At 37.8% G+C, this 15621-nt stretch overlaps 1 protein-coding gene across 2 annotated transcripts in view; it reads right to left on the reverse strand.

Moving 5' to 3' along the window:
* Positions 1-905: 905 nt before the first annotated feature.
* The window catches only part of CHST8 (carbohydrate sulfotransferase 8), a 185722-nt gene continuing 171006 nt past the window's right edge, over positions 906-15621 (reverse strand). For both annotated transcript variants that reach the window (XM_037409536.1, XM_037409535.1), the window contains exons 3-4: positions 4731-4768; positions 906-2305 (exon numbers count right to left, since the gene is read on the reverse strand). In XM_037409536.1, the coding sequence (XP_037265433.1) occupies positions 1160-2305; positions 4731-4768 (1184 nt within the window). In that variant the 3' untranslated portion in view covers positions 906-1159. The remainder of the gene's footprint in view (positions 2306-4730; positions 4769-15621) is intronic.

Here is a 15621-nt window from a genome sequence, read left to right on the forward strand (position 1 = left end):
TGGTAGAGTTTCAGACTTGTTCCAATATGGCCAATTTAAATGTCATTGTTTCAAGGGGTTAAATGGCATGTGAACAAGGATACGGTATATGGAATTAGCGTGAAGATTTACAAAACCAGTGGAAGGTTGAGTATTGGATTCTCACAAGAGATTTCTGCTAGAGATGAAAGAAAGCCTTCTCTTTAAGTACAGAAAATGAACAACTGAAGTAAAACACCTGGAATGTTATTTGTGTGTTAGGTCAGATGTAATTGCTACTGAAATAAACAAGTGCAAATTGTCTGCAGCAAGGAAAAGAACTATCCTGTTGGGCAGGAAGTTGCATTTATTATTCCTTGTTATTATGAAGGAAAGATTTTTTTTTTTATATTCCTGGTGACTATGAAGATTAAACCAGAGATTTATGTTAATGCAAAGGATTAAAAGAATCTTAACAACATTTATAAAGATGCAAATGTTCGCCTGCATTTTATCTTTTTTCAGATGAATGTGCCATAAGGGAAATATTGAGGGGGGAGAACACATCCTCACTCTGAATTGCAACATCTGGTTTAATACTCCACTCACATGGTCCCTATTAGTTGTTTTCATCAGTGTGGTTTTGAACAGTGTATGATAGACTTTTTCTCCCTAACTATTTTAAGACTCTCGGGGTATAGCCATCTATGACCAACTTCAAATATATAGTGCCTGTTTAGTGTATGGCTTCATGCATTGCAGATTTCAATGAACTGTAAATATTACTCAGTGTATTCTTTTTTTTCTTGCTACTTTGTCACTTTCAGATTTATTTTCTAAGCAGGACTGAGCTTGAAATACTGGCTCCACTGCAGAATGTCCCCAGTTTCAAACTGTTCTCTCAGTGCAAACACAGGCCACACCAGCATGGAAAATTATGTGATTTATTTGGGAGCCCTGACATATTATACATATATGTACATACATTTCATATGGAGAAACTATAGAAAAAAATATGCTTTGAAAAAGGAGGCAATTAAGGTGAAGGTGTAAACATCGCTAGCCATTTATGTTCTGTTTTGGGTTTTTTCCTGCTCTTTGACCAATTGTTTACTAACAGATGAGTATTTATAAACAGAAGCCACCTGGATTTCTTAGGCAAGTCAACTGATATGACCGTGGAAATGTCACAGCTCTCAAATCAATATAAATCTTCAAAAGGTTTTGAGTAGTTAAACATCAAGTAATCCATATAGTAAAAGTCATAGCTTCGTTGCCGTTGAGAAGGAGAAAGCTGTGCAAAATACTGTTGTGTAATTTTAGTGGTAGTTCTTTCTTCATTGGAGTGTCTATCTTTAAACTTGGGGAAAGTTAAATTTTGTGGTGCACCAATTAAGTGCAAGAAAAAGTTTGCATCTTCTTCCATACTTTCAAATTTCCCAACAAAGTCGTAGTCTATTAAACATGGGCTGCAAAGCCTATTGACATGATCCCAGTGGATATCCATACCCACTGGCCTATGTACATCCAGGAGATACTGAATGAACTCTTTAAATTTGACTCCAGAGCCTGTCCTTAATGCTTCTTTGGTGGCATTGACACGGTATCTGGAAATGATGGCTTTTCCAAAAACCGGGTGGTAGTAGTTATTTGGATGTTCAAACTTGTCCCGAAATGCAGATACCAGCTTTTCAAAGGGTTCACGAATAAAAAGCATCTTTGTGTAAGTGTTGAGCCTATGGTAAATTCCTTTGTGATCAAACCCATCCAGTCTTTTTAAATAGTTTCCGTAGTGCACTGTGTTGTGCTGTATATCTTTTGTGGAAGAAGCCAGCCCGTTAAGAACCATAAGCACCCGTTTCCAGTTAGAGCAGCCAGCTTTTGGTACTTCACAGTATAAAACTCTGTATTTGTCTTCTACAAATATTCTAGAAACATGATAAGGAGTGATTATTCTTCTATTATTACTCTTGTATTTAGAACATGTTTCCCTCATAATCCTCTTTCTTTCTCTTTGGATCTGATAGAGACTCTTCCACTTGTTGCTTCTATCCTCAGATTTAAGCGTGGGCAGGTTGAGAATGGAGCTGTTTATGGAGATCAGGATTGGGCTCTTTTTAATTATAAATCTCCTCCTCCGTTTATGGAGCCCAATAGAATTAATTTCTTCACCTTTCTGTTGATCTTTCATTGCAAATGTTATGCTGCTTTGCTTTTTGTCTGTGCTTTGAAGCTTAGTGGGCACACTTTCAGATAGGTGTAATGAATCGCTCTGCTTTACTGTTGCTACTCTGTCTGCAGTATTTTTTCTTAATCTTCTATCCTGGTTATTGCTGGAAACACAGTCCTGATGGGGGGAAAAAATAGATTAAAGGTGTTAGTAAATGAGAGAGTGTCAATCTTAACAGCTTGTACAATTTAGTGGGGATCTTTCATACGCTCTGAGTTCAGCAGATTTGTACAGCAAAATGCATTGCTCCAGGTCCTCAGCACTGTGCCTATGTTGTGGTATGGACTTTTCTCTTGTCATCTGGTTCTGTGCTTACATGAAATTCAAAGGCTGAGATGAGCCTGAACTGGTAAATTCCTGTTCAGATTTGGTTTTAACTGTATTTTAGGTGGTGACTGTACCCAGACTTTGATAGAATAACTTTGTCTGAGATATGTTGTCTTTGAAATTTCCCTAAAATGTATCTGAGTATTTTGAGGACTTCAATTATTCCAGGCTGCTTGTTGTCACATGAATCAGTTTGCCACCCCCACCCCCCAGTAACTTTATCTTTGCAGTGAGGGTAGTTGTGTGGAGAGTGAAGGCTGTCAGGGAAGGGAAGGTTATAATGTTTGCAAAGTGGAGTGAGGGTGTAGAGGGAGCAAGAGTGGAAAGAGGGAAGCAGAAAGGACTGCAGTGAGAAAATGGAGGCTTTGCAGAGAAGTGGGTTTGGTGAGGGCTGTGTGAATGGAGACTCCAAAGGGAGGCTTGAGTGAGGTGAGCCTGGGACCAAAGTAACTGGGACTTGATGGGAAGCAGTAAGGGGTGGGAGTGAAGCAGTGGCAGGGGTTAGGCAAGTGAAAACAGAGTAAGAAAGGTGGGTCTATGGGTAAGGGGTGTCTGGGACCTGCTCTTCCTCATTAGGCAGATCTCACTGGTTAATACTTCTTCTGGCACACAGCCCTGATGTGCTCCATTACTTCCTGCTGAATTAAATCCCAGTCCACATGTCTGTGCCTCTTGGACTACAATTAGGTTTTGAACACTGTTTAACTACAGGTCATCCCTGTTTTGGGAACTCACCTGGGAGCCAAGTGCCATATGAACCACAAGGGAGTATTTCAACAGAGGAGGCAGATGTAGATGCAGTGTGTTTATTGCTTACCCAAAATATTTAATGTTTGTTTAGAGGTTTTACAAATTGTGAGTTTCTGATTTTTCAGTCTTAATTTGCTCCTTACTAGTATTTAAAACTTATTTAAAAATAAGATAGTGGATGAATTTTAAGGTGTACAGTATGAGGATTAGTAGGGTCATGCTCTTTCAAGGTGGCAAATCAAATCTTAATTGTAATGGTGATTTTAAAAGTGTCTGTTGGCTGAAAAAAGTGATGCTCTAAGTAACTTGTACTGTTATGGAGGTTATATCTTGCTACATCCTTTTAAGGGTGAGAGACTTAAAAAGTCTTAAAGAGACTCAGTAGTCATTATGAAAAGCATTGGTGATAAAAGAAGAAAAAAACCAAATTGTATTATTTTGTAGTTGACTTGCTTAAATTGTTAACTTCTATACAAAAGTCCGAACAGATCAGTATTAAGTAGGATTTTTAGAGTACTGTGCAAGTTGTTGCAGAACTTTAGGCTTCTAAAATGTTTTGTTCGCTATGGTGGTAGTGGAGGTGGTATGTGATGTGCAGACTGGGAAAACAACTGATAATTTGTCATACAAGACAGTGTGTATTAAGTTGCTGGGAGTGATTGTTGTACTCTGCCCTTACCTAAAGAGGTTGTTTCCAGTAGTCGAAGGTGTATTAAAGTTTTTGTCTATGTAAAATACTAGAAATACTTACCTATATTACCCTTTACAGAGTGGCTGAAATTCAATTGAATAAGAGTAACTAGACTCATGATGTGGCTGACATTTCAAGGTTATCAAATTCAAACTTCCTAGATATGCACACATTTAGTGATAACGATGATAATGAACCTATAGTTTTTGGGAAACTCAAATGCCATGATTTCAATGTCTTCTGTCAGTCTAACTCTTCATCCAGAAGGTCAAGCTGGAGCTGTAGAGATGGAGTGATGTCAATTACATCGCACTGATTTCACCAGGCAATGGCATTTGGGTAACAGCTGTCAGCTGCACAGTTGTTCCTTTGTGTATCTTGCACTTGTCCTTTAACTATGAAAGCACTGCTATTTTGAGTGTGCTAACAGCCACTAGATGGAGGAATTTCACCAGTATTTTTCTTTTAGCCCATTTTTAAGTACCACCGAAGACATTTGTTTGATCGGTATGATTGCATACAGAATATTAATATATGCAAAGTTTACAGTATCTTTTAGCAATATCCAGTCTAGGAAAAAACTCATAAAACTAAAGTTGCATAGCTTATCAAATTCATATTTTAAAAGGAAAATTTGTACTTCATGGCAAAGCTTTGATGCATCTTTCCTTTTCAGTGCTTCATTTCCAGTCTAGTGGCCTTATCTGAGCCATCTCTATCCATACTGCATACTCAGGATTTGGTACGTTTTCTTTATGTACTGCTGAAACTTACTTTTTTTGATTGCTGGAATCCCATGTTATATTTTATCCCTAAACAAAGAAAGAAATCAAAGTAATTATTTAGAAAAAATAAAAACATTAATTTTTGCTGGACTGGTTAACAGTATGTCCTCTCGGTAACTAAAAAGAAAAGAGGAACAAGTTCAGTTAATGCAACAAGTAGACCAATGATGAATCATACATAATTCATGTATATTTCATAGTTAACAATATCCTAGAAAGGCTTTGTTTAATTTATAGATGTCATAGCAGTTGTAGAATGGTGTGAATGTCTCTACATTCCTTTTACAGATGGGGAAACGGTGATGGAGAAAAGTGATTGCTTAACCTCGGCCAAAAGGCCAGTAGCAGAATAAGAAGCGGCTGGAATTAGTGATCCTAGGTTAGAGCTCTCAAAAAAGGCTGTTCTTTGTGTACTTGCCAAAAGCTGTGTCGTTCCTCCCCCCTGCAACTGTGGATAGTATGGTACTTAATCGTAGTAATAGCTTGCATTGAGTACTGCTGTAAAATCACAGCAACACACAGTGGAGTTGCATGTAAGTGAGGTACAGTTTGCAGAGTTATAGAGAGACAGCACAGAACTGTGTTTTGTCAGATCTTCTGACTTCTACAGTGATTTCTGCTTGAAAACATAATAATAAAGATGTGAAAATCCTAGAAGGCAGCTTTAGCACATGTGTAGGATCTCATTACTGTTTCTAACCTCCGCTGAGTATAAGTTAATAATAGAGGAATGTATAATGGAAAACACTTCCTAATGATGAAATTAGTTTGGGGCTTTTCAACTTATAAGACTGCTATCTGTCATCACTGTCACTGTTGCTTGAAAACTTCAGTTGCCTAAGACTTCAGTTTAATAAGTCTGCATTGCATTACAAATCCACAGCCTTTTTGACAAGGACAATTACAGATAAAGGTATTGCAAAGCATTATAAGTGAAAGCGTCGCTGGGATAGCTCAGTCCCATCAGACTAATTTTCATGGTGCTATGAAAGCTCTCAGAAGTACTGTGTGCACATAGTTCACATTGTACTTTATTGCAGTTAAAGTAGACTTACAAGATCAATCATGTTTTGTTGTGTTTTTTTTAAATCGGATCTACAAACTGGTGTTTATAGTCGAATCTAGGTAAAATTGCTATGGTTATTTCTATGCTGTTAGAGCTCATCTAGCAGTGCTCATTACTCTTTTGGCTCATGTTTGAGCTTTAATTCCACTGCAGCAATTTGTAAGCAATAAACAAACTTGAGTTAAGTTGGATAGGGATATTGTGATTCTGTGCCTATTAAAAGCAAAGGGCATATTATTTTTACTTCATCAGAAGTAAGTTCCAGACATCCCACGGAAGGACTCTTCAGCCTTTTCCTAGCAGCTTCTCAAAAATGTTTAGCTGTAAAATAAACTCAGAAGGTGTATTCTAAAGAGAAACGGAGCTAATCTATAGCATCCTTCTGTGAGTTCTGGAGGATTAAAACTGATACTGTTGCACCAGGCTTTAGGAGATGTTAATTGAGCTGTTGTGCAGTTCTTGGTGGGATCAGTTAAAGAACCACATTTATTCTACGGCTATGTAATATGTTACAGACCAATGAATGTATGGAAACTGCTGTCCATAAAGAACAGCAAAAACTGAGCACCAGTGCTTTGAAAGAATTGGTACTAGAGCATGGGTGATCTGTTTAAACCATGAAAATGTTCTGTTTGTCAGCAGACGTAACCTTCTTTTTTGCTAACCCTAAAGGTATAACTCTAAGCCACTTGAGCTAGATTTGTATTGGCTGCTTGGCCTTTGCTCAAAGGCATCGTTAATACAGCGAGTTGGAGTAGTTGCTTAACTTTCACTTTAGGCTTTCTTGTAGCAAAGCTTGAAATTGAATGTTATTTTCCTTATAAATTCAGAATATTGTTATACTCTTCTTTCTTACAGGCAGAAATCATGTGTGTCAGGTACAGCTTTGAGAAGTTAACGCTGTTAAGAAATTTAGTCTGGTATTGTGGGTTGGTCAATTCTGCTCATTTTATATGGATAACTTTTGGTTCTTGTGTATATGTAATGCAATGCACTTAATTCTTGTAATAATGTTATTACAGACATAGCCACTATTCTGTTCAGTACCTATTTATTATTCTAGAGTATTTTATTTTTGGTCAGTCTTTAAATTGTCTTTAAACTTTAAATTGAGCAGTTCAAGTCACACTTCATCCTCTGTCACAGATCTTGCAGGCTTACTTTGGCTGTCGATACTATCAACATGGATAGGTGAGAATTTATGTATTTGAGTATTGCTCCTACTGTGAGCTAGTTATGCCTACCAGTGTAAGATAGGAGAATGGTTGTGCAGTCCTCCCCAAAAGATATCATGTAATGTTGACAAATCTGCTGCCTTTCTGTGAAAGCGTTTTGAGCTTTCCACAATTGAAAACATAAATAGGTGAGAAAAGACTTGGTCACCTATTGGAAAACTGAGCAAGTATTTTGGACAGAATCGGATGCAAATAGGCATTTGCTGTGTCCAAATTAGAATGTAAAACTTAGGGTTAATTTTCTTTTTTTAGCTGTGGTCTCTTGTCCTGACTTCGATGGGAGCAGTGATAGCTTGTAGCAAAAACACACTCTTTGTGTAATTACCTGTTTAAGTTGCTATGTTTCTGCCAGGAGCAATAATTATTAAAAAAACCCACAAAATTGCAAAAAGCAGCTATGAAACCTGTCTTGTGGTTAATTATGACTAATCATGTTTTTGCAGTAGTGTTTCATAAAGGTAACTTACTTTAGAGATTAATACTTTGCACTGATATGCTGTGCTTTAAAAAAAGATTTAAAATAAATGCTAGTAGGAGATGAGTAACTGTTTAAAAATTATTCTTAATTTACTGGCTTTAAGATGTAATCAGAACAACAATTCATGTTTAATGTAAATGTTTGGTGAAGTGCTTGCCAATCTCTTCAATGTTTTCTGAATTTGTGATTTCTAAAGTTGGCTTTTTAGCTGTCTTTCTCATGATACAGTCTGTCACTTGAGATTTAAAGCTACATAAAAACAAACCCCTCTTAAGTGCAATTAACTCAGCAAAGTTGTATTGCACAGATCTACTATACTAATCAAAATCTAATTGTAATGTCATGCTACATCTTTACTATCAGTGTTACTTACCAGTTCTCAGATGTTATTGCCAAAAAGTAATTTTTTTCCCCCATAAATAAACCACCAGTGTCTGCTGCACCCAGGTGAACTTAGTGATCGTTAAACATTTGGTGCCAGACACAATGATGACCAACATCTCACTACAGTTCAAACAGAGAGAATAGCTGCACGACAGAATCATTCTATCAATTGTACATTATGTCAGTTTTCGTGTTCTTTTCTCTTCCCCTTGTACAACCGTGATTTTTCCAGACCTGAGCTTGGCCTGTGTTTTAGGTCTGCTTTTGTTGTCTTTCATGAAATACTAGCCTTATGCTTCATCTAGTCCCACCATATACTTAAACCCATTGTGAGCTTTTTTTTTAAGTGCTACTAGCAACACAATAAAATGACCATAATCTTCTCTGTGTAATGCTATCTAGCTTTGCCCCTGCCTTCTCCTCTGTCTCTGCTTCAAGACCTATTTGGTTTGCCTCTGGTGTTTTCCTCTGTTCTGAGACTACACTACAGCTGAATATTTTAAAATAGAAATGATAACTTCAAGTCTGCATCTGTGACTCCACCCTTTAATGGGTTTTTCTGAACGGTGTATACTTGTTTGCATCACCCTAACTGATTTGTGAAATATACTCTGGAAGGGCTGTCGCTTTTATTGCGTGAACATCTGTGTCAAGTGTCCTATTTGTATGCGCTCCAGTCTTAGGTCTTTACTCGATGACAACAACATGTACTTAATAGAGAATGAATAATAGACTAGTAATCAGAATTCTGGTTAGCATTAAACATTTTCAGTTTGAAAAGGATTTTCCCCACTGTACTGGGGTTAACGGTCTTTTTCTGGTGGGGTTTTTTTTATCATTTAAAATGAAGAACTGCCCATTTCTGATCAACTTACTCTGGTGTCTAATTGTTTATGTATTTGAATTATATTACTCATTAAAGAAATGTTTTTAAGATTGCTACCATACCATTGTAAATAATTTTTTTACGCATATAAAAAATGTAGTGTATAAACCTTTTCTTAGAATGTGCTTTTATTTTGAAATTGAGGCCTAATTAATGGATTAAGCTTTTTATGTCTGTATGCTTATTGTATGCTATGTGTATATGCTGCTTGTATCTAAAATATATAGCTTATTTTATTATGGACCCCCCCCCCCCTCAGAAGTCCCCACCTACCTCATTTTAGTACGGATGAAATTAATGAGGCAGAATAAAGAAGCCTTAGCAAGACTGTAGCACATCTTAAATTGTGCTTCAGGAAAGAAGCAAACCTATACAGTGACTACATAACCGAACCTCTTTGAGTCCCTGGTGAAGCTGCAAGTATGCAGTGTCATATCTCACAGATGAGTAAACTTTTACAGTGAATTTCTTGGTTAAATGATACACTGCTGAGCCCTTGTCAAAGCTAAATGCTCAGTGACAGGACACGCATCATAGTGTTTTACAGACTTGTGAAGTCATATATTTCTGAGATACAGAATGTCTATTTTCACATCTGTTTCACGCTAATTGTTGCAGTGGTAAAGACAGCACAAACAGTTTTTACTCTGTTCTCTGTGAATGAGGGGTTGCATGCAGGCAAACTATAGCCTCTTGCAATTTGACCAAAGAACTTGTCTGTCACTCTTGAAATGAAAGCAGTCAAACGCAGCTTCCATAGCATTTCTCACTTTTGTGGCAGAATAATTATATATATAATGACAAAAATAAATTTATGTATGAATTTTAAGAGTGAATTATTGGGGAACTCATTTGTAATGCAGCTTTTCTGGAAAAAAAATAAATAGGTGTTACTGTAAATATTTTATTCTCATCTCTATTGCTACAGTATGTACCATGTAGTGGGTACATTTTTCCACTTTACATGGCAAAGTGTAGCATGTTATTTGTTACTATTCCAGCTTTTTGCATGTCAGAAGCAGAAGCTGATAACTGCATTTGCCAAACTGACCTGTTTTTTAGGTTGTCACGTGTTGAATTACAAACTCAAATATTGATTGTCTGAAATGCCAATGTTACCCCTCGTCGTGTGAAAAAATTAAATCCAGACTCATACAGTGAGTCTTTAGTAACGTCTAGATTAGAATGTATGTATCCAATTTCTAATTGTGATGTTCAGTTCACCAGATTGCTCAAGTAGTGAGATGTGGTTTATCCACTGAAGACTAAGGTTCTATGGCCCAGATTCTGCTGTACATCTCTGGGTGTATCGGATTCTCACTTACATGCTATCTAGGTAGTTGCATGTGTGTATCCTTAACATACCATGTGTCAGTGGACTGTGGGCTGTAGAAACACTTCCAGCTGGTGTGAAGCTGTCCCAGCAGAGCCTGGGGGCTGAGCTGCTAAGAGAAGGATCCTCCAGCAGGCTTCATTGTAGGGCACATGGGCTGCATGCAATAAAGCTGCAACTCCTTGAAGAACCTCACTGTGAGAGTGACATAATTTTGCCCCTGGTAGGTGGTGTGTGTTCCAGGGGAATCTTGATTTTTATAGCTATGATGGAGAATAAGGACTGTTAACTTGAGAGTAGTTCTTCTATGGTGCTATGTTAGTATTTCTCCAGATGCAATTATTGGCTCCTCTTCAGTGCTTTCTACAATCTCTATTTTTGGCTAACACTTACAGCCTTTTTCTTTTGTGCTTTTCCTGCTCTTAATATTCATGCTTTGTTCTTTCCAATAACTTCTTTCCCTTCACTTTTCTTTCCCTGTATAAAGAATTCTCAGGCTCTGCTCTGACACTGTGATCCAGCACTTCTGAGGGTGTAACAAAAGTTAAGCTTGTAATATTTCCAGAAACAAGAATGTCTGCATTTGATTAACTCCATTTTAATTGATCCTTCTCAATTTGAAACTTACTTGTATTCTATTGCTTTACTGTTGTCTTGCCAGCAATGTTGATGCTGAAAAAAACAAACCACAAAACTCTCATAGGGAAAATCTAGCTGGGATATTTCATACCCTTCAGAGGGATGTTCATTAACAACATCATCTGACAGGATTGCATTTTTATTCTAATAAAAATATACTGCATTTAAAGCAAGATTTATAGAAAAAAAATTATGTATTTCCTCTTTTGAGTGCAGTTAAATAAAATGATGTTTATTTATTTGCTGTGTGAACATTAAACCTTCTTATGTTCTCATGCCTTCCATGGTTCTGGTATCCAGCATCGATCTCCTATTACTCTTTGTCACAAAGAAAATGATTCTGAAGTCCATCTTGCTGATTTAAAGGAGATGGAAACTTAACAGACAGTTTTGATGGTTGTTTCCTTTGAACAGAGGGGGATGGATGGAATGTTTCTGTGGCTATTTCACAGTCTCCAGAGCAGCCCTTTGGAGCTCCAAGTAGTTAAGTATGGCTCTGAGCAAAGAGCTTCTCTTTTCCCTATTTTGAGAAGGCATAAGAAGTTTGCCAGCTACCAAGGGTTAGGGTTTTTAAAATCTCTTTGAGCTGCCTTTCATGTGTGAGTTCTTTTGTAAATCAGATAACTCTGATTTTTTTATTATTTTTTTTTATTCCTGAGTGTTTAGGTTTTTTGTTTCAATCCTACCATTGCCAAGCATGCAGTTCTTAATAGTTTAAATGTAATCTATTCGAGAACTTTGAACTCTGACTTGCGGCTTATTCTTAAGGAGTTGTGGTGAAGTAGAACACTAGCCAAAAGACAGCCATTCACTCTCCTTTTCCCCTCTCCTGTGCTAGTATTGTGCACAAAGTGAATTACTTTGTATTGCTCTTGAGCTTTTCAATCCGAGTCAGTTTCAGAGAGGTGGACATTGAGTCTTAGCGCAACCATTAGCTTCATATTTCTAAACCAGGCAAATCTGCAGTTTCCCCATCCTGTAGGCAATGCAGTACTGTGCTGGATTTGTGTCATGGGGTACTTACAATGGTAGCTGCCTGTGTGCTCTTCAGTTGATTAAAACACTATTACTCTGGCTTTTTGTGGCTGAAATGACTTTCCATCTTAATGAAGCAAGGGAGTCTCTGGACAGAAGTATTGTATATGGGGAAAGCAATGCAGTTCTGAAGGGCATACCCTGGAAATAATTAAAACCATTAGGTTCATCCATCAGTTTGAACAAGAACAAAAAAAAAAAATTAAAATGGGGGAACTGAAGTAGAGATCAGTACACACGTTAAGTGACTTGTAATTTTTGCCCCTTGAGGACTTTAATACTGTCAAAGAACTTGGTGTTCCTGGTCTGTTTGTGGTACTGGTAGCCAATACTGTACATCTAAATCGAGCAAAACTGCAAAAAGTCATCATTCAGAATCACTGCACTTGCTAAATTGTGGCTGCTGCTGTGTTGTCATTGCTTCCTTCTTGATTTCCTGATTAACTGCCTTGTATCCAATACTCTTGACATAATGTCCCTCCTAACATTTTAACTTAGGCCATCCTTCATGCACAGCTTTCTCTGCTTTTTTGGGTAAGGGATTCTTGGAATAAAAGATCACAGATTGGAGCCGGTACCTACCGTTTCTAGACGTGGGTGCCACCTGAGTACAGTGTTCATGTCTACACAGTGTTTCTCAGACAGAATACCCAGGCTATTCTCCTGCTGTTGTTTCCCCCCCACAAAAGCTTTATGCCTCTTGGACAACTTGCCTTACATCTGTTTTCGTGTATGTATTTGTGTGTTGTGTGCTAGTAAGAAATACTAGCTCTTGAAAATTTCATTTATTTTCCATTATCTGAAATGCAACTTCATGTGAGAAATAATTGGTTTTATATGGTTTGCTTTGCAAATTCTTTAATTCATTGGGGTCAAAGCAAGAGAGAAGCAGAAACAGAAATAGTAGCATTTTAGGGGAATAATTTTCTTTTGAATCAAAACCCAATTAAAGTGTTGCTGTGACTTCCTGGTAAGTCCCACCACCTGCGTATCTGCAGTGACTTTGTTTGCTGAGTATTGTTCAAAACTGTGGTGTTAGTCTTGTCCAGAAAGTTGTTAATTTACATTCAGACTTTGTAATGAGGCTTTCTTTCATCTGTCTTCTACTCCATTGTTGAGATCATAAGTTGTTTGAAGAGAAGATTCTTGTATTATTTGGAATCTGGAAACGCTGATACTTCCCTGAATTGCAACATGCTAATAGAACAGGTATATGAACCTTTAAAGAAAGATCACATACTACAGTGTTTTTTCATACGTTCTTATGTTCCAAAATATACCAAATCAATCTCCTTGACTACATACATAATCATGTAACTTACACTTGGTCTGTTTCCTTGATAGCTAATAAAGGAAAGTGAAATGCATGGTACCTTTATCTTGCAAGCTGAATTAAATGAATACAAGAAGCTGTTTGTGAATTTATGAGGAAGGTATCACTACTTGTTTGTTTTGTCTTCTCTTTGGTATTTAGCCATGTTAATTAGAGAGTGCCGTTTTCTGTCTTAATTTGTATTCAATAAGAATTCTATGAGGAAAGCAGAAAAGTCAAGCTTGTGCTATTGCATTCGCTATTCTTTTTGTGGATGTATCCCTAGGAATATTGTTAATTAACTTCATCAGCTTTCAGGCACTGTCAGCAGTTACTTGCAATTTCTACCTATTACCCTCAGTTATTCTCCATTCTTATATTTAATATTTGCATATTGCCTTCATAGCATGACTTTGACAAAGACATTACACTTTATTCAAGATTATTAAAAAGCAAAAGTTAAGGTTTAAAATATAGCACTGCATTTATATTTAGTAGCCTGGAGAACTGTTCAGGTAACCAGAAGAGTTTGAATGAATCTCGGGCAAGCACTTGATGTAACTTGTGGCCATAGTGGAGCATGGGATAGCTAGGCAGAATAGCTCACCTAGAACTCCAGAATGTTTCAAGAAATTGTGGAAGTGGGACACTAAAGCTTCAATGGTCTTTCTGTTGAAGCGAGGACAAAGTAATACAGGTGGAATTCTGGACTGCTTTTGTGTCGCTCTGTAGCGGTATTTCTTTGGGAGAGGAAGCACAAATGGAAAGAGAGAAGGCTGCAGGCAAAACTTGAAAGGCAGATCTACGGAGACATGCCTCTGAGTGATAAAGTTCAATGATGTGATAGATTGACCATGTATCAAATGCCACAGATGTGCATCCAAGTGCTGTACATTATAATGTTACAATTGGCTGGAACTGATAGTTCTCATAGTTAATTACTGACAGGTCTTCCTAGTATAAGAGAAATATGTAGCATTAGAAAAAAAAGTTAACACCTGCAACTTGGCTACAAAAACATAGTGCAAAAAGGGTGATAATTGGACAAACTTTGATTCATGACCTGTAAGAAACAAGCAGGAGATAGCAGTTCTGGGAAAGGTGTGAGGAGTTGAGCTCTTTGCCAGGCCTTTTATTCCTGACTAATGAGCAACTGAAGGACAGTGGTGATTTTCTGTTAGCTGTTTCTCACTGGTCTTGTTCTTGTCCTTCGTGGAGGACTTCCTATTTCTTGTTAAGGAGCTCACTTACTCTCTTCCGCCAGCCAGATTTTAGCGACTATTTGGTAGAACAATTTGCTTGCATAAGAATAGTGTCTTGGATTATTTACTTTTGTATCAGTAAGAATGAGGGGGAAATTATTCTTCTCAGGGAAACCTAGTGATAACTGTTTCTGCTAGCCATGTAACACAGTGTGGTACCCAGGATTTGTCCTGAGCTGGAAACCCAGGTGGGAAGAGTCAAGGTGCTAGTCTTGAGTTCTAGCAAGACTGAAACTTTTTAAGGGTAATTGCAGGCCATTTTAAGATATTCTGAAACTTTTGGAAGTCACGAGTTAACTTTTGTGTAAAGCTAGGAAAAATCCATGTAAAGCTAAAAAAAATGGCCATTATGTTTTTTAAATTTATGACGTTTTTTGGAGAACTGACCTACTTGACTAAATACAGTGAACCTAAGATGCTAGCCAGGAAGATAAATGATGGAATAATCACTGTTAATTCAAGAAATAGCCATGAAGTTGAAAGTGGCAAGGAAGTTATATATCCTGAAATGGCCTGGGAGTAGTACAGATATCTGCACTCTCAAGAGATCATGCTGTGTTACCTTATTTAGTGATCCAGACCTTTGTCTGTCTTTCCAAGTGAACACTGAACTTGATAACAGTCTTTATCTTGGTTCTTCCCAGTTGCTGTATAGTCAGTGGGGATACAGATATTTTTAGGGGTGGACTTGCAATCAAAAGTAAGGGGAAGACAGTCTTCAGTGGTATTTGGTTTGGGAGTTCTGCTGTACTCACGTCATACTTTGCATGGCTTGCATGTAACGAGTGTTCCAAAATAGTGCACTTCTCCTTTTCCAGGCAGAAAGGTTTTAATTTCCCTCCACCAAGCTACTACTGTATTTTTCTACGTTGGACCCCATATTGAGGGTTTTGTCTTTAGCAGTGTGTTGCAGCAAGTGTGTTGTATGGCAGCTGCTCACCTTTACATCCTTGAAAATAGTAACTGTGCTGTATTGGGTCTGGCCAAGCTCCCCAGCAGCGCTCGCAGTGCTGTGCTCACATTGGTAGCTAGGCAGGGGGTGATAACACACCAGTGTTGTGGCTACTGCTGAGCACTGCCCGCACGGCACCAAGGCTGTCTCGCCAACCCCCCCTCACCTGCAGGCTGGGGGTGGGCAAGATCTTGGGAGGGGACACAGCCAGGACAGCTGACCCAGAGTGACCAAAGGCGTATTCCATACCATGCAACATCTGCTTAGATATAAAAACTATAAGAAAGGAAGAGGGGGG

This window comes from Falco rusticolus, chromosome 15, assembly GCF_015220075.1.
Source record: "Falco rusticolus isolate bFalRus1 chromosome 15, bFalRus1.pri, whole genome shotgun sequence".
Classification (NCBI taxonomy): domain Eukaryota; kingdom Metazoa; phylum Chordata; class Aves; order Falconiformes; family Falconidae; genus Falco; species Falco rusticolus.